Source organism: Prionailurus bengalensis, chromosome C1 (genome assembly GCF_016509475.1).
Source record: "Prionailurus bengalensis isolate Pbe53 chromosome C1, Fcat_Pben_1.1_paternal_pri, whole genome shotgun sequence".
NCBI classification, from domain to species: domain Eukaryota; kingdom Metazoa; phylum Chordata; class Mammalia; order Carnivora; family Felidae; genus Prionailurus; species Prionailurus bengalensis.
In genome coordinates, this window is record NC_057345.1 from 79,458,297 (window position 1) to 79,485,710 (window position 27,414).

Genomic DNA, 27,414 nt, shown 5'->3' on the forward strand with positions numbered 1-27,414 from the left:
CTTGGGTTTGTTTTGTTTTGTTTTGATACTAGCCATTCAGACAAGTATGATGTAATATCTCATTGTGGTTTCGATTTGCATTTCCCTGATGACTAGTGATGTTGAGCACCTTTTCACATACCCTTTGCCTATCTGTATGTGTTCTTTGGAAAAACATGTGTTCAGTTCCTCTGCCGATTTTTAATTTGGATTGTTTGGGTTTGAGTTATATGAGTTCTTTATATATCTCAAGCATTCACCCCTTATCACATACATGATTTGCAAATATTTTCTCCCATTCTGTAGGCTGCCTTTTCATTTTATTGATAGTTTACACTGCTGTGCAGAAGCTTTTTAGTTGCTTATATTTGATTTCAGTGCCCTTGCTTTTATGTCATATCCAAAAATTTATTGCCAACTTGATGTCAGGTACCTTAGCCCTCTGTTTTCTTCTGGAAGATTTATGGTTTCAGATCACAAATTTAAGTCTTTCATCCATGTAGAGTTGATTTTTGTGTATGGTATAAGATAGTGATACAGTTTCATCGTTTTCTATCTGTCCAGTTTTCCCAGCACCATTTATACAGATACTATCCTTTCCCCATTGTATATTCTTGGCTTCTTTGTCACAAATTAATTTGCTATATATGCATGGACTTATTCCTGGACTATCTGGTCTGTTCCTTGATCTATGTGTCCATTTCTGTACCAGTACCACATTGTTTTTATTACTGTAGTTTGTAATGAGATAATGTGATGCTTCCAGCTTCCTTCTTTTTTCTGAAGATTACTTTAGATATTTGGGGTCTTTTTTGTTTTTATACAGATTTTAGGATTGTTTGTTGATATTTCTTTGAATAATGCCTTTTGATGGAATTTTAATGGAGATTGAATTGAATCTGTAGATTGCTTTGGGTAGTATATTTATTTTGTATCCTGCAACTTCACTGAATTCATTCATTCTAACAATTTTTTGATAGTTTTTAGTGTTTTCTATATATATTATGTCATCTGCAAATATAGACAGCTTTACTTCTTTCCAACTTGGATACTTTTATGTCTTTTTCTTGACTAATTGCTCTGGGTAGGACTTCCAGTACTGTGTTGAATAAAAGTGGTGAGTGGGTATTCTTTTCTTGCTGCTGGTCTTACAGGATGTTGAATTGTGTCAGATGCTTTCTCTGCATCTACTGAGATGATTTAAAGATTTTTATCCTTCATTTTGTTAATGTGGTGTATCACACTGATTTTTATTTTTTTTGTAGATAGTGAACCATCCTTGCATCTATGGAATTAATCCCATGTGATCATGGTGTATGATCCTTTTAATAATGTATTGTGGAATTTGGCTTTTCTGCTATTTTGTTGAGAAATTTTGTATCTATGTTCATCAAGCATACTGGCCACTTTTCTTGTGGCTTCCTATCAGGGTAACACTGGCTTCATAAAATGAGTTTGGAAGGGTTCCCTCTTCTGTTTTTTAGAAGAGTTTAAGAAGGGTTGGAATTAATTCTTCCTTAATGTTTGATAGAATCTGCCAGTGAAGTCATCTGGTCCTGGACTTTTGTTTCTTTGGAAGTTTTTGATTACTGATCCAATTTCCTTACTATTAATTGGTTTGTTCAGATATTCTCTTCATATTGTCTTGGTAGAATTTGTTTCTTCTAGGTTGTCCAGTTTGTTTGTATATAAGTCTTTGTATCAGTCTCCAATGATCCTTTGTGTTTCTCTGGTAGCAGTTGAAATGTCTCCTCTTTCATTTCAAATTTTATTAATTTGGGCCTTTTTTTCTTGGTAAATCTAGCTAAAGATTTGTATATATATTTTTTACCACTTTAAAAGCCCTCTCTTTTCAGTTTCATTGATCTTTTCTGTTGTCTTTTTAGTTTCTATTTCTGCTCTGATCTTTGTTATTTCCCCTTTTCTTAATTTTGGACTTTAATTTGTTATTTTTCTAGTTCCTTAAAGTATGAAGTTAGGTTATTTGAGATCTTTCTTGTTTCCTAATGTAGATGTTTATTACTATTAACTTACCTCTTAAAAATATTTTTTCTGTATCCCATATGGGATACCATATTTTGTATCCTATAATTTTTGGTATGTTGTATTTCCATTTTCATTTGTCTCAACATAATTTTTTCTAATTTTTCTGGCCTCTTGGCTATTCAGTAGCTTATTTTTTTAATCCTGACCTAATTGTAAATTGTCAATTTTCTTGTAAGACTTGTATTGTGGCCTACCACATGGTCTCCCTTGGAGAATGTTCCTTGTATGTTTGAGAAGAATGTGTATAGGCCTTGTATGGAATGTTCTACAAATGTCTGTTAAGTCCATTTGGTGTTATGTGTAGTTCAAGTCGTTTTTCCTTATTGATTTTTCTGCCTTGATCTATCCATTGATGACAATGGGGTATTTAAGTCTTCTACTATTATTATATTTCTGTCTTTTTCTCCCTTCAGGTCTGTCAATATTAGCTTTATATATTTAGGTGCTTCTATGTTTTTTAGGACCATAAATATTTATGTAATATATTCCTTCAGATTGACCCTTTTATCATTACATAATGACATTCTTTGTCTCTTGTTACAGTTTTGGCTTAAATATTGTTTTTTTCTGATGTGAGTAGAGCTACTCCAGGATTTTGATATCCATTTACATGGAATATATATTTTTTTATATTTTTTATTTTTAATGTTTTTTTAATTTTATTTTAAATTCCAGTATAGTTAACATACAGTGTCATATTAGTTTCAGGTATACAATATAGTGATTCAACACTTCCATTCATTACCCTGTGCTCATTACAAATGATGAGCATGTTTAATCACCATCACCTATTTTACCTATCTACCCACCCACCTCCCCTCTGGTAACCATCAGTTTGTTCTCTGTAGTTAAGAGTCTTTCTGGGTTTATCTCTCTCTGTTCTGTTTTTTTTCCTTTGCTCATTTTATTTGTTTGTTTCTTTTTTTAAAAAATGTTTACTTATTTTGAGAGAGAAAGAGCTTGCACATGCATGAGTGGGGGGCGGGTGCAAAGAGAGAGGGAGAGAGAGAATCCCAAGCAGGCTCTGCACTGTCAGCAGATGGGGACTCGATCTTACAAAGCATGAGATCATGACCGGAGTCAAAATCAAGAGTCGGACACTTAACTAACTGAGCCACCCAGGCACCCCTTGTTTATTTGTTTCTTAAATTCCACATGAGTGTAATCATATGGTATTTATCTTTGTCTAACTGACTCATTTCACTTAGCATTATACTCTTTAGCTCCATTTATGTCACTGCAAATGGCAAGATCTCATTCTTATTTATGGCTGAATAGTATTCCATTATAAATATATACCACATCTTCTTTATCCATTAATCTGTCAATGGACATTTGGGCTGCTTCCTTATTTTGGCTATTTTAAATAATGCTCCAATAAACAGAGGGGTTCATATATCCCTTTGAATTAATGTTTTTGTATTTTTGGATAAATACCCAGTAGTGCAATTGCTGGATCATAGTGTAGTTCTATTTTTGGCTTTTTGAGGAACCTCCATATTGTTTCCACAGTGGCTGCACTGGTTTGCATTCCTAAAAACAATGCAAGAGGGTTCCTTTTTCTCCACATCCTTGCCAACACTTGTTTACTGTGCTGTTGATTTTAGCCACTCTCATAATTGTGAGGTGATACTGCATTGTGGTTTTGATTTGCATTTCCCTGATGGTTATTTATGTTGAGCATCTTTCAATGTGTCTGTTAGCCATCTCTATGTCCTCTTTGGAGAAGTGTCTGTTAATGTCTTCCACCCATTTTTAAATTGGATTATTTGTTTTTTTGGTGTTGTATAAGTTCTTTATATATTTTGGATACTAACCCTTTGTCAGATATATCGTTTGTAAGTATCTTCTCCCATTTCATAGGTTGCCCTTTAGTTTTGTTGATTGTTTCCTTAACTGTGCAGAAGCTTTTTATTTTGATGAGGTCCCAATAGTTTATTTTTGCTTTTGTTTCCCTTGCCTCAGGAGACATATCTAAAAAAATAGTGCCACAACTGATGTCATAAGATTACTGACTGTGCTCTCCTCTAGAATTTTTACGGTTTCACATTTAGGTCTTTAATCCATTTTGAGTTTATATTTGTGTATGGTATTATAAAGTAGTCCAATTTCATTCTTCTGCATGTAGCTGTCCAGTTATCCCAGCACTGTGTGTTGAAGAGACTGTCTTTTTCCCATTGCATATTCTTGCCTCTTTCATCTGAGGATTAATTGACCATATAATTGTGGGTATATTGCTGCCTGCCTTCCTGCTTTCCTTCCTTCCAGAGACAGTGTGAGCAGGGGAGGAGTAGAGAGATTGGGAGAGTGAGAATCCCCAAAGCAGGCTCCATGCCCAGCATGGAGCCCGAAGCTGGGCTCAAGCCCATGAACCACGAGATCATGACCTGAGCTGAAACCAAGAATCAGATACTTAACCAACTGAGCTACCCCGGCACCTTGGATATATTTCTGGGCTCTCTGTTCTGTTCACTTGATCTATGGGTTTGGTTTGTGTGTGTGTGTGTGTGTGTGTGTGTGTGCCAGTACCATACTTGTTTTGAATACTACAGCTTTGTAGTATGTCTTGAAATCTGAGATTATGAGACCTCCAGTTTTATTGTTCTTTTTCCATATTTCTTTGGCTCTTCAGGCTCTTTACTGATTCCATACAAATTTTAGGATTATTTGTTGTAGTTCAGTGAAAAATGCTATTGATACTTTGATAGGATTGCATAAAATCTGTAGATATCTTTGGATTGTGTGGACATTTTAGCAATAGTTATTCTTTTAATCCATGAGTATGGAATATATTTCCATTTCTTTGTGTTATTTTCATTTTCTTTCATCAGTATTTATAGTTTTCAGAGTCCAGGTCTTTTACCTCTTTGGATAAGTTTATTCCTAGGCATTTTATTATTTTTCGTACAATTCTAAGTGGAACTGTTCTCTTAATTTCTCTTTCTGCTACTTTATTAGTAGTGTATAGCAATACAGTGGATTCCTGAATATTGACTTTTGTATTCTATGACCTTACTGAATTCATTTAGCAATTTTAGTAGGTTTTTCATGGTCTTTAACGTTTTCTATATATAGTATCTTGTTATGTGAAAATAGTTAAAGTTACTTCTTTCTTACTAATTTGGATGACTTTTATTCCTCATCTCATTACTATGACTATGACTTCCAATACTGTGTTGAATAAAGGTGTTGAGAGTGGACATCTTGTCTTGTTCCTGGTCTTAGGGGACATGCTGTCAGTTTTTCACCATGGAGTATGATGTTAGCTTTGAGTTTTTGATGTATCGCCCTTATTATGTTGAGCTATGTTCCCTCTAAACCTACTTTGTTGAGAGTTTCTATCATGAATGGATGTTGTACTTTGTCAAATGCTTTTTCCTTGTCTCTTGAAATGATCATATGGTTCTTATCCTTTCTAGAGTTGATATGATGTATCACATTGATTTGTGAATAACAAACCACCCTTGCATCCCTGGAATAAATCCAACTTCATCGTGGTGAATGCTTTTTTTTAATGTATTGTTAGATTCAGTTTGTATTTAATATTTTGTTGAGGATTTTTGCATCTTAAGTTCATCAGTGATATGGACCTGTATTTCTCTTTTGTTGTAGTGTCTTTGTCTGGTTTTGGTATCAGGGTAGTGCTGGCTTCATAAAATGAATTTGGAAGTTTTCCTTCCTTTTGTATTTTTCGGAATAGTTTGAGAAGAAGAGGTGTTAACTCTTCTTTAATGTTTGGTGGAATTCACCTGTGAAGCCATCTTGTCCTGGACTTTCGGAGTTACTGGATTACTGGTAATCAGTCTGCTCAAATTTTCTATTTCTTATAGGTTGAGTTTTGGGAGGTTATGTGTTTCTAGGAAGTTCTCCATTTCTTCTAGGTTGTCCAGTTTGTTGGCATATGATTTTTCATAATATTCTCTTATCCTTTGTATTTCTATGGTGTCAGCTGTTCTTTCTTCTCTTTCATTTCTGATGTTGTTTATTTGAATCCTCTCTCTCCCTCTCAATTTTTTTTTTATTGGTCTGTTGAAAGGTTTATCAATTTTGTTGATCTTTTCAAAGAACCAGCTCCTGTTTCATTGATCACTTCCAATTTTTTTTGTTTCTATTTATTTCTGCTTTAATCTTTATTATTTTCTTCCTTCTGTTGGCTTTGGGTTTTGTTCTTTTTTTTTCTAGCTCCTTTAGATGTAAGCAGATTGTTTGAGATTTTTTTTGCTTCTTGAGGTAGGCCCTTATTGCTATAACTTCATTTTGAGAACTGCTTTTGCTGTATCCCAAAGATTTTGGACCACTGTGTTTTCGTTTTCATTTTTCCCCATTTTTAGAATTTCTTCTGGATTTCTTGGTTCCCCCATTCATTGTTTAATAGCATGTTATTTAACCTCCATGTATTTGTGTTCTTTCCAGATTTTCTTATGGTTTGATTTCTAGTTTCATAGCATTGTGTTCAGAAAAGATGCATGGTATGACTTCAGTCATTTTCAATCTTTTGAGACTTGTTTTGTGGCCTAATGTGATCTATTCTGGAGAATGCTCCCTGTGCACCGAAAAGAATGCATCCTGGAGCACCTGGGTGGCTCAGTTAAGTGTCTATGTCGGCTCAGGTCATAATCTCATGGTTCATGGGTTCGAGCCCCACATCAGGCTCTGTAGTGACAGCTCAGAGCCTGGAGCCTGCTTTAGATTCTGTGTCTCCTCTCTCTCTGCCCCTCCCCACTCGTGCTCTGTCTCTCTCTCTCTCTCAAAAATAAATAAACATTAAAAAATTAAAAAAAAAATGTGTATCCTATTTTAGAATGGGATGTTCTGAATATATCTTAGATCCACCTGGTCCAGTGTATCATTCAAAACTAGCTTCCTTGTTGATTTTCTGTTTGAATGATCTATCCATTGATGTAAGTGGGTATTAAAGTCCTCTACTGGGGTGCCTGGGTGGCTCAGTTGGTTGAGTGTCTGACTTCAGCTCATGATCTCACCATTTGTGGGTTCGAGCCCCATTTTGGGCTCTGTGCTGCCAGCTCAGAGCCTGAAGCCTGCTTCGGATTCTGTCTTCCTCTCTCCCCGCCCCCTCCCCCACTCGCACTGTTTCTCTCTCTCTCTCTCAAAAATAAATAAAACATTAAAAAAAAATTTAAGTCTTCTACTATTACTATATTACTATCAGTTACTACCTTTATGCTTGTTAGTAACTACTTTATGGATTTGGGTGCTATCACATTGGGTACATAAATACTTACAATTGTTATATCTTCTTGTTGGATTGTTCCCTTTATGATCATGTAGTGTCCTTTTTTTGTCTCTTGTTATGGTCATTGTTTTACAGTCTGTTTTATCCCATAGAAGTATTGCTCCCCTGGCTTTCTTTTCATTTACATTTGCATTATAAATGCTTTTTCCTCCCTTCACTTTCAACTTTTATGTGTTGTTTGGTCTGAAATGAGTATCTTTTAGGCAGCTTATACAGATAGGTCTTGCTTTTTTATCCATTCTGTGTCAGTCTTCATTCTGGCTTTTGATTGGAGCATTTATTCCATTTACATTCAAACTAATTATTGATAAGTATGTACTTAGCACCATTTTGTTATTGTAGTTCTTTTCTGTCCCTCTCTTCTCACAGTTTGCTGCTTTCTTTAGTGATACAATTGGATTCCTTTTTCTTTATATTTTCCCTGTTACTGTGTGTCTGTTCCCTATACTGTTACTGTAACATTTGTATAAGGAAAATCTAGTTTTCATGGAGTTTCTTAGTGTAGTTTTTTTTTTTTTTAATTTTTTTTCAACGTTTTTATTTATTTTTGGGACCGAAAGAGACAGAGCATGAACGGGGTAGGGGCAGAGAGAGAGGGAGACACAGAATCTGAAACAGGCTCCAGGCTCTGAGCCATCAGCCCAGAGCCTGACACGGGGCTTGAACTCCCGGACCGCGAGATCGTGACCTGGCTGAAGTCGGACGCTTAACCGACTGTGCCACCCAGGTGCCCCAATTCTTAGTGTAGTTTTAACATATTTCAAGTGAACATAGGTAATTTTCCCAAAATGAAGGGTTTAAACAAAGTTTGGAAAACTCTCATGGTTTGTCATGAAAGGAATTTGTGTTCTGGGCAGAAGGTTGACTTAAAAAATCATAGATTCTTAGAGATCATTTAAGTAATTTATTCATTTAACAAAAATATATTGAACACCTACTGTGTACATATTTTTCTACAGGAATCAGAATTAACCAGATTACAAGCCAAAATTTCTGGACGTGAAAGGGCAGAAGACATCAAGTTTCTACCAGCCCTGCTTACATCTGCAACAGAAATTATGCCTGCCATTCAAGATCCAAAATTTGCTAAACATTCTCATGCAGCTTTTTTCAAGTGTAGAAAACTACGTCGCTCAATTAGTGCCAGTGACCTTAGTGTCAAAACTGGTAGTAATGAAGATCTTTCTGAAGAATTACTACAAGACTTAAAAAAAATGCAGTTAGAACAGTCGTCAACATTAGAAGAAAGCCAGAAGGATCTGACTTATACCCAGCCAGACTCATTTAAACCTCTCACATATGACATAGAAGATGATAGTTCTGAAAGTAATGACTTCAGTACTCTTAGTGGAATGCTAAGATATATAAACAAAGAAGTGAGACTATTAAAAAAGTCTTCTATGCAAACAGGTGCTGGTATACCTCAGGTATGTATGTCTTTCATTAGAAGTTATAATAATTTGTCTCCAATGAATATCATTATATTGTTTGTAAAAAAAAATCCATGTATTTAAATGAAGCATGCCATTAAGTGATACGTAAATACTGAAAGTTCAAAAAATTCCATTGTAAGTAGGGTTGAAAATTTAGCATTGAAAATTAATTTTGATTAAAATAGACTATACATATGATTAAATATAAGCTTTATATTTCATTAAAGTACTAAGTCTATTTCATATTAGGAAAGTATTTTGAACTCTAGAATAAACTTGACCCTTGAACAGTGCAGGGGTTAGGGGCACTGACACCCCAGTGCAGCTAAAGACTCCCCCCAAACTTAACTGGTAATAGCTGGTTTACTGGAAGCCTTACTCATAACATAAACAGTTTAACACATATTTTGTATGTTATGTGTATAAAATAAAGTAAGCTAGAGAAAATGTTAAGAAAATCATAAGGGAAAATACATTTATAGTACTGTATTGTATTTACTGATAATGTAAGTTATATCATGTTTTACAAGATGAATTATCTGTCAGTACCCACATCAATATTGTCTTATACAAAACACTGTTGGTGTTATATATGTATAACTAACACTAAATATAAAAAATGAAAAGATAATATGAAAAAAATGCATAATTATTTATAGGTTAATAATTCATACATTGATAAGGAAGCAGCAGCAATATGAATGCTTTATGGTAGCCTAGCCTCTACACTAATGAATCATTATAAAATTTCATTCTAGCCATATTCATAATATACTGTTGGAAACAGTGTTCTATTTTTTTAAAAAACTACTTACCTGTGATGATGGGCTGCTCTGCACCTTCTTCATTTACTAGAGAGAGGGACACACCCTATGGTAATATTATTTGAAAGCAAAGTTATAAAACAGAAAACTAACACATTATTAAGTTTATATTAAATACTACTTACCTTATACCTATGTAAGGATAGTCTGTCTACTTCCATATACATCTTGCACATGATGTTCTACATGGTCAGTACTTAGATGATGCTGATGATGACACAGAAACATCTCTTACAGTTCTTGTCATACATTATTATTTAACATGAAAATACACATATACAACAGTTCGATTTATTAACTATACAGCCATTATTATTATTGCTGTCTGAAGGATGGCAGAGGCAGAGGGGTGGAGGAGGTGGAAGGGGAGGCAGGAGAGGCAGGCACATTTCGTGTAACTTCATGAAAATACATCAGCATTTCTGGGTGATTTTTTTTTTTTTTTTTTGCTTTTGCATTTCTTTCAAAATATTTTAGACAATACCAATTGTTCTTCAACCATTTGCTTTAATTTCAGTGTCCATACCCTAGAAGGTCCATGTCATAAAACTAAATGTCTTTGGAGGCATTTTTGTCTGTATTAAAAACGCATTCAGGCAGATACCTTTTCTCCTCAGTGATTTTCGTAATGGTGTCTGGGAACTGTCTGCTGTTTCTTGGTCAGCAGAAGCTGCTTCTCTGTTAGCTCAACATTTTTTTTTTTAAACAATGTACTCTTTAATAGTTGATGTTACAGGTTTACCATAGAGTTTAAATTATGATTTTCTTGAATTGAAAATTTAAAAAAAAATTTTAATATAATTTGTCAAATTGGTTTCCATACAACACCCAGTGCTCATCCCAACAAGTGCCCTCCTCAATGCCCATTACCCACTTTCCCCTCTCCCCCACCCCCCCCATCAACCCTCAGTTTGTTCTCAGTATCCAAGAATCTCTTATGGTTTGCCTGCCTCCCTCCCTTTCTGTAACTTTTTCTTCCCCACCCCCTTCCCCTATGCCATGGTCTTCTGTTGTTTCCCAAGATCCACATATGAGTGAAAACATACAGTATCTTTCTCTGCCTGACTTATTTCACTTAGCATAATACCCTCCAGTTCCATCCACATTGCTGCAAATGGCCAGATTTCATTCTTTCTCATTTCCAAGTAGTAGTCCATTGTATAGATAAAACACATCTTCTTTATCCATTCGTCAGTTGATGGACATTTGGGCTCTTTCCATAATTTGGCTATTGTTGAAAGCACTGCTATAAACATTGGGGTACAAGTGCCCCTATGCATCAGCACTCCTGTATCCCTTGGGCAAATTCCTAGCAGTCCTATTACTGGGTCATAGGGTAGTTCTATTTTTAATTTTTTGGGGAACCTCCACACTGTTTTCCAGAGCTGCTGCACCAGTTGGCATTCCCACCAACAGTGCAAGAGGGTTCCCTTTTCTCCACATCCTCTCCAGCATCTATAGTCTCCTGAGTTGTTCATTTTAGCCACTCTGACAGCATGAGGTGGTATCTCAGTGTGGTTTTGATTTGAATTTCCCTGATGAGGAGTGACATTGAGCATCTTTTCATGCTTCTTTGGGCCATCTAGATGTCTTCTTTAGAAAAGTGTCTATTCGTGTCTTCTGCCCATTTCTTCACTGGATTATTTGGGTTTTTTTGGGTGTGGAGTTTGGTGAGTTCTTTATAGGTTTTGGATACTAGGCCTTTATCTGATGTGTCATTTGCAAATATCTTTTCCCATTCCATCGGTTGCCTTTTAGTTTTGTTGATTGTTTCGTTTGCAGCGCAGATGGTTTTATCTTGGTGAGGTTTCAATAGTTCATTTTTGCTTTTAATTCTCTTGCCTTTGGAGATGTGTCAAGTAAGAAATTGCTGTGGCTGTACCTCAGCATTTTTTCAGCAAAACCTATTTCTAAAATTAACAAACCATCCTTTGCTGACATTAAATTCTCCAGCTTTAGATCCTTATCTTTCCTTTGTCCTATGTTGTCATATAATGACTTTGCTTTTTCTCAAATCATAGTAGAGTCTATAGGCATGTCTTTCTTAGAGCAATCTTACACTCACATAAAAGTTGCATTTTCAAAAACACAAGATAAAAAGTACAAGGTTTTCATACCTGCTAGCATAACTGCAGCTATGGCTTCACAAATTTCCTTTTCTTTTTTCACAATGGTCCTTACACTGGATTCATTTATCTTGAAATGGCAGGCAGCCACAGCTGCAGACTTCAGTCTACAGTACATACCAAGCAGTTCAATTTTATCTTGTAATGTCATGACTTTTCTCTGCTTCTTGGGAGCTCTTCCAACATCACTAGCTGCACCTCATATGGGTTCCGTGATGTTATTCAAAGTGTATGGTATTGCACTAAACACCATGAAAAATATGTGAGAACTGCAAGAGGTCACTTTTTTATTGTGATACACAATTTAGTGGAGAGATGAACTGCTCACATGGAGATGATAAACGTCACACAGTGTTTTAAGCAATACAACACTTGAACTCACCACAATAGCCACAGGTGGTGGCTACGAAATTATTACAGTACTACATTTAATTTTATACAGTTATTTAATACCACATCTTTACATTTGTTTACATTTCAACTGCAAATGGCACCATATACAATCTGTGTGTGCATACGTTTTGATAAACCTTAACTTTTTATAATAGATTTGTGTGTACGTTATGGTAGTAAATGAAAAATAGACTAGTGTCTTCATATGTTTTATGCATTTATGACATACCTTTCTCTTAATTTTTTGATATTTCTAGGCTGTGAGGCTCTTCCATAAGTTTTTTTCAAATTGTTGCATGTCTCCAAAAATTTTTCAATATATTTATTGAAAAAAATTAGCCATATAAGTGGACCTATGCATTTCAAACCTGTTATTCAAAGGTCAGCCCATGTTATTCAAGGGTCAGCAATACTAGAAAATGTTTTTGGAGTTCCAAAATTAGTTGTGTTTCTAGACTTCTGGAAACATTCTAATAAAAATTATTAAGGGGACCTTTGTTTTAGTCATAGACTTCCACAGTGGCAGAGTATCTCATTTACATAATTTATCTACTTCCATTATTCTGTGTATATCATACTGAATAGGTAATTATATCCCTACTACACAGACCCTGCAGACACTCAACATTTTTATAAGCATTTGATCTATAACTTGCATATAGAAATAAAAAATCTCTTCCAGAGAAATCCAGCTTTTTTCAAATGCCCATTGGCTTCACTTTCAAAAAGAATTGGTGGCCTAAAAAATTTTTAAAGCATTTTTAGAATGGATCTAAGACAAAAACTATTAGAGCTTCTTTTCATTGCTCTACTTTGAAAGGAGCTTAATTTACTACTTATAAGCAGAAAGCGATATAAATAATATTCTTATTGGTAAAATAAAATTTTCACATGAAACCTCAAGTATATAGCAAGTCTGATGGTATAGTAAACAAGGCAATTGTGTATAATGCCTGATGAAATTAGTTTTCGTCTAGCCTTTTAAAACTACATTTGTGTTTACTTTATATCCTTTATTCAGCCATTTGATTATTTATTGAGCATCTACTATATACCAGGCACTGGAATTATAGAAATAAGCAAAACTGGCCAAGACCCTGTCCAAACAGAGTTTACATTTTTGTGGGGAAACTTTCAGTAAACAAGTAAATAGATATATGCTCTAATGCTAGGTGGAAATAAGAGCATACAATGTGATGGGAGTACTGTTTTAGATAAGGTGGTCAGGGAAGGCCTCTCAAGAAGGTGACATTTGGGGGCGCCTGGGTGGCTCAGTTGATTAAGCATCCACCTCTTAATTTCGGCTCAGGTCATGATCTCACAGTTCGTGAATTTGAGCCCCACTACGGGTTCTGTGCTGATGGCGTGGAGCCTACTTGGGATTCTCTCTCTCTCCTCTGTCCCTTCCCCGCTTGCGTGCTCACTCGCTCTCTCAAAATAAATAAGCTTTTTTTTTTTTTAAAGTGACATTTAATCAGAGTCCTATAATAAGTAGGAAGTAAGAAATCCCAATATCTGGAGGAAGGGCAGTGGAGGAAAGGGAACAACGGGAGTGGGCAGTGGAGGAAAGGGAGGTGGTAGCGTGTCTGGCATGTACAAACACCAGCTAGGAGGGATATTGCTGGTTTGGTGTAAACAAAAGGGAAAGTAGTAGGAGATAGATGATGTTGGTTAGGGGTTGGGTTGTAAGGTGGGGGGTGAGGGTGCTCTAATAGTCTTGTAGCTCCTGCAAGAACTTTGGATTTTATTTGAAGTGTGATGGGAAACCATTGGAGGGTTCTGCATAGGGAATTGGCAGTTATCTGATTTATGTTTTTAAAGGGTCACTCTGGCTGTTTTATGAAGAATGGATGATAAAGGAACAAGAGCAGAGACTATCTAGGCGGATGGTCTTGTATCGGTAGGTGGATCTTGTATAGGTGGATCTTGTAATAATCCAGGCAAGAGACAATTTGGGGTAGGCAGGAGGATAGATGTGGAAGTGTTGCGAATGGTTCCATATCTGGATATATTCTGAAGGTAGAGCCAACAGGATTTAATGTAGGTTTTGAGTGAAATAAGAGTCCAGAAGACTGCAAAGATTTTGGCCAGAGTAAGTGAGCTTTCACTGAGTTGGCGAATACTAGTTGATGAGCAGATTTGGAAGCCTCTTAGATCAAAAGTTTGACTTTAGATATATTAAGTTTGAGATTTCTATTAGATGTCGAACTGAAGGTGACAAATGAATGACTGGGCTAATGAGACTAAAGTTAAATTTTTAGCTCAGCATGTAGATGGTTGCTAAAGCCATAATGCTTGTTAAGTCAAGGGAATGAATGGGAGTAGAAAAAAGAAGCCCCGAAATTAAGCCTAATTTAGTAAAGCTAAGTTACTTTTAGCATTCAAGAAGTTGAGTATCCAATAAAGCTGAGATTTAAACAGTGAGACAGGAGAAAAAATAAGGAAAACATATCACATGTTTCAGAAAAGAGAGATATCAAACGTTGCCAAATAAAGTGAGGAATAATAGTTGATATATTTGGTAAAATGCAGGCTGTTGATGACATTTATGAGAACAGCTTCATGGTAATAGTGGGGATAAAGCCTGATTAGAGTGTGATCAGCTGAGAATAGGAGAAGAAATGCAAACACCAAAAACAGGCAACTCTTTTGATGTAAAGAAATGAGGGAAATAGTCAAGAAAGTTTTTTGTTTTGTTTGTTTGCTTTTAGAATACGAGATAAACAGCATTTGACTGGTGGGAATGATCTGGTAGACAGGGAAGCTGATAATTCAAGACACAGAGTGGAAGGAGTAAAATTCTTAAGGTAGGCTGAAGGAGATAGACTCCAGCAGAGAAGAATTGGCCTTGGATAAGAGTTCATCCACTGTAGTGGGAAAGAAAGCAAAATATATGCGTACAGAAACACATGGAAAGATTTGGTGAGAAGGGAGCAATTTCTTTATTGATTGATTGCCTGTATTTTCTTAGTGAAGGTTTTCTTAGAGAGGTTATGAGCTATGGCAGGGTAAGGTATTGGAGGTTTAAGAACAGGAAAGGTATATGAAATAGTTATCTTGGAGAATGGGAAAATATAAAGGGACTAGGGAAGTCTAGCAGGATTACCAGGCAGATGGTTTTGTTGGTTGAAATGGCCCTGCAAGTAAGTATACCTGGCATCTTTTGTCCTTATTACATGCCAGCAAGACGATGTCCCTTTCTTCCCATCATAGTGACAACCAAAAAGAACTGTCATGAGTTTTCATAATGTTCCCTAGTGGGAAACACTGCGTCCTTTTTTAAGAACTCTGCTCCACTCCAGTGGCCCTTCGAGTCCTAGATGTGCAACAGTCTATTTCTGGTCAAATAGACCTTGATTTATTTAGAATAAACTTGATTAGTACAGTGACAAATTGTAATCATAGTAATACACAAGCATTAGTACTATATGCAGGCACTATTTGCTTTACATAAATTGGCTCATTTAATCTTTATTGATTGGTACTATTAGTACCCAAATAGTACCAAATACTTCTTCTATTGTAGGGGGGACTATTTTTTTAATTTTTTAAAAAAAATTTATTTATTTTTGAGAGAGAGAGTGGGGGAACGGGCAGAGAGGGAGAGAGAGAATCCCAAGCAGGCTCCACACTGTCAGTGTGGAGCCCAATGCTGGACATGGGGCTCAAACTCCAGAACCGTGAGATCATCAGCTGAGCCAAAATCAAGAATCTCTTAATCAATTGAGCCACCCAATTGGTGGCTAGGTGCTAGGGGATACTATTATTATCCCCATTATATAGATGAGGCTTTGTTCTTAACCACTGTTGATACACTAATTTCATAGTTGTGTTTCTATTGTCTTCAGTACTGTTTAATTACATAGTTTGGTCTTGCAACTGCTTAGTAAATTAGAGATTAAGAGGTTAGGACTTAAAAGTTACTACAAAACTGATTGATAGAATATCTTAGTCTATAGGTCATTGGAATAAATAGATGCATTTGAATAATTCATTTTACCTATTCTGTTTTAATGGAAGCTCAGAGCCAAATTAAAACATGCAAAATAATAATAAAATCAAATATGCAAAATACTATAGCCATTTTTTTAAGAAAATCCAGCCAAAGTTAAATTCTGTTCACACTGTAGCTTTGTTCACTGCTAGTGATGCTCTACTGAGTTTTAAATACATTAACCATAGTCGGGAGCCTTAACATAATCTCACCTGGGCCTCATAGCTCATGAGACTCAATTGCATTACCTGTGTTGGTTTAATTTTGTCTTGAAAAGAAGGGGCTGGTTCTTTGGGTTGCTCAGAACTCTATTCTGTACTTCTGTGGGACCCATGCTGGGACAAATGCTTGACAAATGCTCATCTGTGGGTTTTACTCAGTTCTTAGATGGCCATCACTTGCCATTATACCTTAAACTTAAGGGAAAGGTACCTGAAGACATCTTCCCAATACTTTCTCTGTAGGGACTCCTTTTTTTTTTTTTTTCTTTTAATGGAAGGTGAGAAAATTCAGAGCAAGGACTGCTACTATTGAAAGAAACTTTGACTTACTATGGTTTTATTGTCTAACTTCATGATCATTTACATGTACATTGCATTAATAAGTGTAAAATTTGTAAAACTTGACATATTTTAAATTGGGTTGTAGAACCTTGATCTACAGGCCATTTCTTGTCCTTAGCTCACCTCACCCACACTAAAGTATAACACTGCGTTTGTCTCTGGTATAAAAGCAGAAATTTTAACCTTTTTTAAGCCAACGAAACTGTTATTTAAACAGAATGTTATAAAGAAACCCAAATATGTCAATCAGATACAAAGCTAATTTATCTGATTAAAAGTGGATTGTGGCTGACCTTTGCCCAGTTACTTACTTGCTCACCCTCTTACATGTCTGCTTATGCAAAGAGTTCAAAGCAGGCCTGGATTAATCTTTAAGGAACATAAGCCTGAGATTAGGGCACCAAGGGAAAGGGAGTACCACAGTGTTTTGTCCTAGCTATCATGCCCTTAACTCTTTCACTGCCACACTTGAGTGTAGTAGATTCTTTTGTAATTGTCTTTATCTGCCATGTTGCAGTTTAATGTGTGTGCACTGTTAAACTATCTTTTTCTTTGGTATAGTTAGTGCCTTAGGTTTAAATTTGGTTTGAAGGTGTCATCAAGAAATTACATTTGTTTCTGACTTATGGTGTGAGTTTCACTTTTGTAGAGAGTAACACCAGCTGGCATTTAAGTCATGCTCTGATTTGTGTGAAGAATCCTTAAGCTCTTTATTTTAAGCAATGGAAAGGTGAGAGGGGGCATCATTGTTGGGTTGTGTTGAGGGCATCAGTTGGCCTTAATCCAGCTGTGCTCCAGAGAGTGCAGTTTTAAAGTCCATTGATACAGCAGAAAAAAACTAGAAATGACTATGTGAGAAGTACTTAATAAGTGTCAGTTATCTCTTTTACTTATGTTATAGCTCAAATACTGATTTTCCTAACAGTTAACTATGTTGGCAGTTCATTCACCATAAAGCCTCTAACACAGCAGTTTTCTGGTGACAAAACCTTCATAAGTCACACAAAAAATTACACATACACAAAATTTTGAACATATTATCAAAGAGTTCACAGATACCAAGTTAAAAACTCCTGTTTTAACATTTATTTACTTTTGGGACAGAGAGAGACAGAGCATGAACAGGGGAGGGGCAGAGAGAGAGGGAGACACAGAATCGGAAACAGGCTCCAGGCTCTGAGCCATCAGCCCAGAGCCCGACGCGGGGCTCGAACTCACAGACCGCGAGATCGTGACCTGGCTGAAGTCGGACGCTTAACCGACTGCGCCACCCAGGCGCCCCAAAAACTCCTGTTTTAGATCTGAACAGTGGAATACTGCGCTGTGAATACTGATTAATTAGGTAATTCACAGCTTATTACGAAGTTGTAAGAAGTATTGTTTATAATCATCTTATTTCCAAAAAGGAAAAGTCATTTGCAAATATGGTCCATATGCCATGCAATAAGATGAAAAACAAAAATTGAGAAAGTCAGCTATAGGGAAAACAGGGATGGATAGCAAGATTACAGGCAATACCAGAGACATAATAACATTTTCAAATCCCTGGCCTAAGTAAAGACCAAGGTGTGACAAGAGTATTTGACTTGTATTTTGAGAATCTTCTGGGCCTTTTCCCAGTATTTTTCTACTTCTGTATGTTGTGCTCTTTTTTGATGCAAATATTTCTCTTGTCATTTTCTTTTTGCTTTTTTTCTCTTCCCTCTTTTTCACTGACTTTTTTCATGTAGCCCTTCCTCTATCTTCCTTACTGTGCCCTCAAACCATAATGTGACACCAGTGTCTAAATATTTTATTTTTATTGTGTCCTCTGTTTTTGTTTTTTAAATCAATTTAATCTTTGCACTCCCTCCCAATGCCCCCCAACCAGAATTACTTGCTTTTTACATTTCATGTGGTCCATTTCTTACTTTTTCTGATTCATGTTTAATTGAGTAAGCATTTCCCACTCTTGCTTTAAATTATGTTCCTGATTATTATACTGGACATTAATACTAAATTAATATAAGAATATTTCAAAAACTAATCTTTTTTTTTTTAATATTCCAGGGAGAAAAGTTGTAATTAAAAGAAGATGTTGATATGATGAAAAATGAGATTTTTGGTACTGTATTTATTACATGTCGCTCATACTTCATAGAAGCTGTTATTTTATTGCTTTTGAATAAATTTATATTTCAGTATATTTAAAGAAAGTTCTTGGAAAGCTTTTTCTTTTTGCGGAAGTTAATTCATTACTCATTTTTGGTTTAAACTTGCTACTTTCCTTGTCTTTGTTTTTTACGTAAAAATCACTGCTAAAATGCTTAATAAGTACATTAAATCATTTATATTTTCAATTTAGATTACCATATTATTTGCTTATTGTTCTAGTAATACTTTATTTTTGTTTTATTTATTTATTTGTTTATTTAATAGGCTCCACATCCAGTGTGGAGCCCAGTGTGGGGCTTGAACTAATGACCCTGAGATCAAGACCTGAGATCAATGACCCTGAGATCAAGAGTTGGACACTTAATCAACTTTATTTTTCAAATAAGTAACATGAATTAAAAAGTCCTTCTGCCACAGGTTCATAATTGTACTAATAAGGCTGGCTTTTGTTGAGTGTTTGCCATTTATTAGTCACTATTCTAGGCACTTTCTATTTGTCAACTCATTAAATTCACATAATCTTATTTTATGAGGTATATACTATTATTATTCCTGTTTTACAAGTGGAATTATTTAACATAATGACACAAGAATGTGTTCCAAATAAACTGATTTTCTAAGTCTCGTGAGATGGAGTTGGGGTTAGTGACCCTATTTATACATGGCCAGCTTTATGGTAGAATAAAAATAATGGAGCAAAATTAAGATGACATATTTAAACCCTCAAATTTAAAAACCTCTCAAGATTAGACCAAATACTTTTATCCTTAGAATGTTAGAATGTGTCCTTAGAAAAGAATATGGAGTTCATTTTTTCTAACAGGTAAACATTAAAGCCATTAATGTTGACAGTACCACTTGAATAACACTAATTGAGAATTTGTAATTACTTGTCAGGAATCGAATAAAGTTCATCTTTTTACTTCTACCTACTAGTGATTTGACTCTAAGAGTTAAATTACTAATTCAGTCTTTTTAGCCAGCACCTTATTTCCCTTTCCCCCAAGTTTCTACCATGTGCCTTATGAACTCTTGTTCATGGAGTAGTGAGCATTACTGTGTAGTCGCGTTGTACATCTGACACCTTCATTAATTTAGTTTCCAGTCTGAGCTGGACTCTTATTTTTGACAAACTTTAACCGTTTCCTCCTACCTTCCTTCCTCTTCCTCTTGACAGGTATATTAATATTTATATTTTCAACTACCCCCTTTACTACATCTCCTATGCTCTAAAGAAATAAGTTAGCAACTTATTTCATAGGAGATCATCAGGTCCAATCTCCCTCAATTTCCTTTATGTATCCCTGGATACTGTTGATTCATTCATCCCTGGCTACTTAGTTTAAGCAGGGTCAGGGTCCTTCCTTAAGAATTTTGAAGCTGAGGAACGCCTAGGTGGCTCATTGGGTTAAGCCTCTGAATCTTGATTTCGTCTCAGGTCATGATCTCACACTTTGTGAGATCGAGCCCCACAGTGGGCTCTGCTCTGACAGTGCAGAGCCTGCTTGGGAGTCTCTGTCTCCCTTTCTCTCTCTGCCCCTCCCCTGTTCATTGTCTGTCTGCCTATCTGTCTGTCTGTCTCTCTCTCTCCCTCTCTCTCAAAATAAATAAAATTAAAAAAAAAAAAGAATTTTGAAGCTGAAACTGCAAACAAATTCCACTGCATGCCTGAACAATAAAATACAAGACTCCCGAGCTCTTTATAGCCATCTTTCCTACCATGTGGGCCAAAGCAGCAATGCAACTAGTCTGGAGAAAAGAGGAGGAAAAATAAAACAAACCTACCAAAAGGAACAAGAAAAAGAATAACTGAAGATCTTGGTTTCACATGATTTTGAGATTCAGCCACATTATTGAGACATCACAATATTCTTATAGTAAGTCCTTTTATAAAGCTAGTTCAAACTGGATTCCTGTCGCTTGCAAGCAAAAAAGTGCTAACCAATGTACTTTATCTTTTTTTTTTTTGCCACCAAATTTCTTAGAAAAAATAGTTTGTATTTACTGTTTTACTCTTTACTTCCAACCCAATCCTTAAACTAATACAATCTGGCTTTTACTACTCTGTTGCCATACCCAGTGTCCTATTTTCATTCTTTATTTTGATATTTTGTATTATCTCTTTGACTCCAGAACACTGCCAGTCTTTCCTGATTCTCCTTTTAGAAACAAATAGCTGATCTTTACATAATACATACTATTATGCATATGCCAGGCAATGTTGTAGACACTTTACAAGTATTATTATATTTGTAAAGAGGAACAAGGATAGCAACAACCTATGAGGAAATATCTTTCAAGGAGGTCATGCAACACAATACCGTAGTACCACATGAGCTAGATGTAAGATGGTTTATTGAGGAAAAGTTTACAGAGAGGGCAGTAGTAGAGGGCACACAATCCCTCAAACTCTCCGGTCCTACACAGCTTAGGCATAGTCTGCATATACTGTGTTCAAAGTTCCAGTGGAAAGGAACCCTGCCTCCATAAGAGTCTACATATTTATTATTGGGCTGAGATAGGGAATATTTATGTAGCTGTGCACTAATGGAAACTTATTTGTAGATGGAGTAGCCTTGTTAGAGAGGGGGAACCTTTCTGTTCCTCTCTTAAGCTAGCTCAGATTTGTTGATCCAGCTGCCTTTTCTGCTACTAAAAGTTTGAGAGGACAGGAGATTGGAGGCAGAATGAGCCTCTAGAGCTATTGTGATCGTTTCTCATTAGGAAGGTGCCAGTATTTATCACTGTATTTTATAGAAAACAGGCACGGATGGGTTAAATAATTTTTCTCATGGTCATGTAGCTTTATAAGTATAACAGCTGGGATTTGAACTGACTCAAGAGTCCATGCCCTTAACTGCTAAAGCACATTGCCTCTTTATATTGCCTTTTACTTCTTTGAACATCCATTCTTAGTATTCTTGTTTGCCTACCTATAACATATTGGGATTCCCTAGGTTAGTTTCTACCTTAGATCTCTCTTCTACAGGTATTTGTTCTTCTTAAATTAGTTCATCCAGTACTATTGCTTCAATAATAATCTTTATGGTAATAACTTCCAGATCTGTATCTCCATCTTTTCCTTGCAACAGATCTGTATTTTCAATTGCCTACTCAGACAGTTCCCTGGATATCCTATAGATTTTTTTTTTTTTTGTAACAAAACTTTAGGGCCGCCTGGGTAGCTCAGTCAGTTGAGCATCCAACTTCAGCTCAGGTCATGATCACACACAGCTTGTGGGTTTGAGCCCTGTGTCAGGCGCTGTGCTGAAGCTCAGAGCCTGTAGCCTGATTTGGATTCTGTGTCTCCCTTTCTGTCCCTCCTCTGCTCATGCTCTGTCTCTCACTCTCAAAAAATAAAGAAATAAAACATCAAAAAAAATTTTTCAGAAAATCTTAAATTTATCCAAAACCAAACTCATGATAGTTTCTCAAAATTTACCTGTCCTGCTTTCCTGTTTTCCTTTTTTTGTTAGGTGTTTGCTTATTTTCCATCATCATTCACCTAGTTCTTGCCATCAAAGATGACCTGGTGGCTATCAGGTCATTCTTTTCCCTTTCTACAAAATATAGACTATTACTATTCTATTTCAGCCATCCATACCTGTAGGATCTTGTTATCATGTGTTCCACCTCCCACTCTCTAACAACAATCTCTTTCAGCTCTCATTCTCTAATCCCTGTTGATATTTTTCCACATTAGAACATATTTCCATTTAACATTTTTTTCTATAATATGGAATCCTCTCATAGAGGTAATTTACTAATGTGGTTGAGAATGTGGACTTTGAGTAGGAATCTTATACATCCAGCCATGATAGAATAATTGGTATTGGTCTTGCCCTCATGTCCTCCACAATTGTAACAGTTTATTGGAAATGAAAATCAGCTTGAAACCATATTAATAGAAAATGTCAACTCTAACAGAGAAACATGGTTGAATAAGTATGAACAGAACAACCAAGACAATGTGAGTCATTATTAAGAAGAAAAGAAAGACGGGCATCTGAGTGGCTCAGTCATTTGAGCATCTAACTCTTGATTTCAGCTCAGATCATGATCCTAAGGTTGTGGGATTGAGCCCTGCATCCTTCTCCCACACTGAGTGTGGAGCCTGCTTGGGATTCTCTGTCTCTCCCTCTCGGCCCCTCTCCCCTACTCATGTTCTCTCTACAATAAATATACATTTTAAAAAAGAAGTAAAGAACAAACAGGACAGGAAAAAATTTTAGAAAAGTATGACAAAATATATCAAATTTGGTGTGGAAAAATAAATGGATAACCTACGGGCCCTCTAAGTTCAGCAAACCCTAAGCAGAATAAATACAAAGAACATCATACTTAGGTATACAGTAGTGAAAACTCCTGAACACTAAAGAAACAAAGAAAATCTTAAAAGCAAACACAGAAAAAAGTCTAAGAAGCAAAGATCCAAAAGAAGACTGATTTCTGACCAGAAACAGTGAGACACACTTTAAATATAAAGACGATACTGATTGAAAGTAAAAAGGATTAAAAAAAAAAAAAAAAAAAAGCACCAGGCAAACAGCAGGCAATTTCTGACAGACTTCAAAAAAAGAAGTATTGGTGAAGATAAAGAATGATGTTTCATAATGGTAAAAGGACCCTTTCAGTAGGAAGACATACTCCTAAATGCACACCAAATAATCTTCAGAACACATGTAGTAAAAACTAACAAAACTAAAGGGAGAAACAGAAAAATCTACAATCACAGTGGGAGTTTAACCTCCATTTTCCAATAACTTAAAGAATAAGAGACAAAAAAAAATGATACATACTTGAACAAAACCATCAACTAACTTAACTGAATTTAAAGAATACCACTCCTAGCAGCTGCAAATTATACATTCCTTTCAAGTGTACATGAAATGTTGACAGATCATATGCTGGGCCATAACTTAGGTCTCAATAAATTTCAGAAGACTGAAATTCTACAGAGTATACTCTCTGACCACAGTGTTCTTAAATTTCCATAACAACATATCTAGAAAATCTAGAAAATTATGTGGAAATTAATCTTGCCCATAATTCTTGGGTCAAAGAATATATAAAAAGAGAATTTAGGTATTCTCTTTGGTAATAAAGACACACAAGTTAAAATTTGTGAGATGCAGCTAAAGCAGCTTAATTAGAGGGAAATTTATAGCTTTAAACACTTTGTAATTAATTTATAAATAATCTGTAAAGAAAAAGGGTTTAAAATCAGTGGTCTAAATTACCACCTCAAGAAGCTAGAGGACAAAAAAGAGCAAATTAAACCTAAAGTAAATAGAAGGGGAAAAAATGAACAAAAATCAGTAATATGGAAAAAAGCAGAGAAAATACAGCTAAAAGTTGATTCATTGAAAATAATAATAAAATTCGTTGATCTAGGAAGGCTTATCAAGACAGAATAGAAATAACCAATATTTTGAATGAATGAAAGAGGGGCTGGATATGACAATAGATCCTACAGACATTTTAAAATATGATTAAGGAATCTTAAGAACCCCTGAAACTCTGACAATGGAGGAGAGAAAAATTTGCAGATTACTTTGTGAGGCCACCATAACAATGATACCAAAATTTAACAAGAACAGTACATGAAAAGAAGATACCCTTGTGAATGTAGACTGTAGGTCAGAAAATTATAAGCCCTCAAACCAAATGTGGCTTTCCTGTCCCTGTGATTGAAAACAGTTGAATTATATATTGCCTATGGCTTCTTTTACATTATAGAGGCAGAACTAAATAGTTGTGACAAAGACTATATGATAGGCCACAAAGTCTAAAATATTTACTATTTGGCCTTTAAAGTTTGTGGACCTCTGACATAGACACAGAAATTCTCAATGAAATATTAGCAAGCAAAACCCAGAGATATAAGAAGGTTACATAATTACCGAATGACTCTTACGCCAGTAAGCCTGGACCGGCTTACTTAAAAATAATGTAATTCATAGAATAAGCAACATAAAGGGAAAAAAACCACACTTGTCTCAAAAGATGCAGAAATAGCTTTTAACAGCCATTCAGAGCCTGGCTCTGTCACCAATTCACTTTGTCACTTGAGGCAAATTACTTAATCTCTCTGTGTATTTGTTTCCTCAATTATAAAGTAGAATAATGTTACCTACCTCAAATCGTTATGAGTATTAAACAAGTCAGTACATTAGAATAATACCTGGCACAGAGTAAGTGCTCAGTAAATGCTAACTGTTGGCTGCTGTGATTATTCATTTTCTTCTTCAGCTTAGATATGATGGGAGTATCACTTCAAATCACTCCATTGCCAATATCCTGAAGTTTTTGGTCTTTTAGTTACATGGAAAAACTACTGAATTTATTAACTGCCCTTTTTCTCCTTATATTTAAGTCATATATTGTTAGAGAAAAGCATACAACCATGTTGTGGTGAGGACTACTGGTTCTTCACTAAAATAAATTATTTTCCTTTTCCTGTAATTACAGAGTTTTAGCTGGGCCCATGGGCAGTCACTGTATTTCCCAGTATCTCCAATGAGTAAGTTCTCACCAGAAGAATACAAGCAAAATGATGTGTACCACTTCAGTCTTGAACACTTAAGTATTACATATGTGCTCTTCCAAGGTCTTTCCCTTTCCCTACAGCCAAAATTGCCTGCATCCCAGCTTCAACCATGCATGTGAAGAAAATACCATTGGGAATAGCAAAAACAAAAACAAAAATAATAGAAGCAACATAGGTGTCTAAGTGATCTGGAGCATTCTTCTTGGCTATTACATGAGAGAAAAATAAAATTCTATCTATTTAACCCACTGAATTTTGAACATCTCTTTGTAAAATATCTTAACATACACATTTGTGATTGTACACCATTGCATAAAAATCCTTCTTAGTATTAATATTTATTTCTACCTGGGTCAAATCTTCACTACTTCTCCTAAGTCCGTTAAAACACTCACACACAGATACACACAGTGAGCATATGATTTCACCTCATGCTTCAAAGAGAATGACTGCCAAGTGTCCATCAATTGGTGAATGGATAAAGTTGATGTGTACATATATACAATGGAATATTATTCAACCATTTAAAAGAATGAAATTTCGGGGCGCCTGGGTGGCTCAGTCGGTTAAGCGTCTGACTTCAGCTCAGGTCACAATCTCGCAGTCCGTGAGTTCGAGCCCCGCATTGGGCTCTGGGCTGATGGCTCAGAGCCTGGAGCCTGCTTCCGATTCTGTGTCTCCTTCTCTCTCTGCCCCTCCCCTGTTCATGCTCTGTCTCTCTCTGTCTCAAAAATAAATAAACGTTAAAAAAAAAAATGAAATTTTGCCATTTGCAATGACATGAATGGAACTAGAGAGTACAATGGTAAGCAAAATAAGTCAGAGAAAGACAAATACCGTGATTTCAGATATATGTGGAATTTGAGAAACAAAGCAGCAAAGGGACAAATAGAGGGAAAAAAATCAAACAGACTTAATTATAGAGAAGTGATGGTTAGCAGAGGGGAGGTGGGTAGGATGATGGGTTAAATAGGTGATGAGGAATAAGGAGAGCATTTGTGTTGAGCACTGGATGTTGCATAGAAGTGTTGAATCACTATATTGTACACCTGAAACTAATATTGTGGGGAATAAGCTTAGGAATTCCCTAAGCTTGCACCAATGGGTTAACAAGGCATAAAGAAATAGCCACAGGATGAATGCATCCAAGATTAGGTAAACAGGGCAAAGGTCCCCAGTATAGGACAAAGGTATAGGAATAGGAAATCTTAGGATAAAAACTTACAAGATTAGGTATTCAAGGCGGAAGCGCCCCCTAACTTAGTACAATAGCAGAAAGCTGCTTTCACAGGAAGGACCAAAATAGGTAAACAGGTAAACAGCGCTATAGACCTCACCAAGTTGCCTGGAGTAGAGCTAATTAGCAAAAGAAAAGTGCGTTGTTGACCCTGAGGTAGTATGCTCTGTCTTTCTTGTCCCCTAGACAAGTTTAGGTAAACAGAGGTGGTACCTCATGCCTGCTATAAACAACCATCTGCCTAGTACCAGGATTTAGTTTTGTACTGACCCAAATCCCTAACACTGTGTATCTTCAAAAACCCCCTTTCCCCCACACCCATGAGTTAATGTTCATGGTTTCATTGTTTCTGTGTGCATGTCCATCACGCTTGTAAGCCTTCTGATCCTAATAAAAACTGAGCAAGGACCCTTACTCAGAGCTTTTGTCTCCTCCCGGACATTAGCCTCTCTTGCATTTTAATCCTGTGTCCACTCTCTTGCTGGACAAGAGGGAACTCCAGACCCAGAACCTATGACATAATATAATGTGGGGAATAAATTTAAGAATTCTCTGAGCTTGCACCAAGGGTTAACAAGGTTTAGGGCAGAAAGCCGCCATAGGGCGAAAGCACCCAGGATAGAACGAAGCATAGAGTGGAAAGCCACTTACACAGGATGAAAGCATCTGAGAATAGGTAGAGGCAGAAAGCCGCCACAACAGGGCAAAAGCACCCAAGATTAATCATTAAGTAAAACAAAACAGCTTCTACAGGGTGAAAGCACCCAGAGCTAATTAGCAAGAAATATGCCTTGTTAACCCTGAGGTAGCATACTCTGTCTTAGCACCTAGAAAAGTTAAGATCAACAGACATGGTGCCTG

General features: G+C 36.0%; 1 protein-coding gene across 8 annotated transcripts in view; it reads left to right on the top strand.

Moving 5' to 3' along the window:
- CCDC18 (coiled-coil domain containing 18) overlaps positions 1 to 25,569 on the top strand; it is a 118,329-nt gene extending 92,760 nt beyond the window's left edge. For 6 of the 8 annotated variants that reach the window (XM_043575584.1, XM_043575587.1, XM_043575583.1 and 3 more), the window contains one exon: positions 8,239 to 9,922. In XM_043575584.1, the coding sequence (XP_043431519.1) occupies positions 8,239 to 8,793 (555 nt within the window). In that variant the 3' untranslated portion in view covers positions 8,794 to 9,922. Of the gene's footprint in view, positions 1 to 8,238; positions 9,923 to 18,661; positions 18,804 to 25,237 lie in introns of those variants that run through there. The other 2 variants (XM_043575591.1, XM_043575589.1) reach the window with 2 other exon arrangements.
- The last annotated feature ends 1,845 nt before the right edge of the window (positions 25,570 to 27,414 follow it).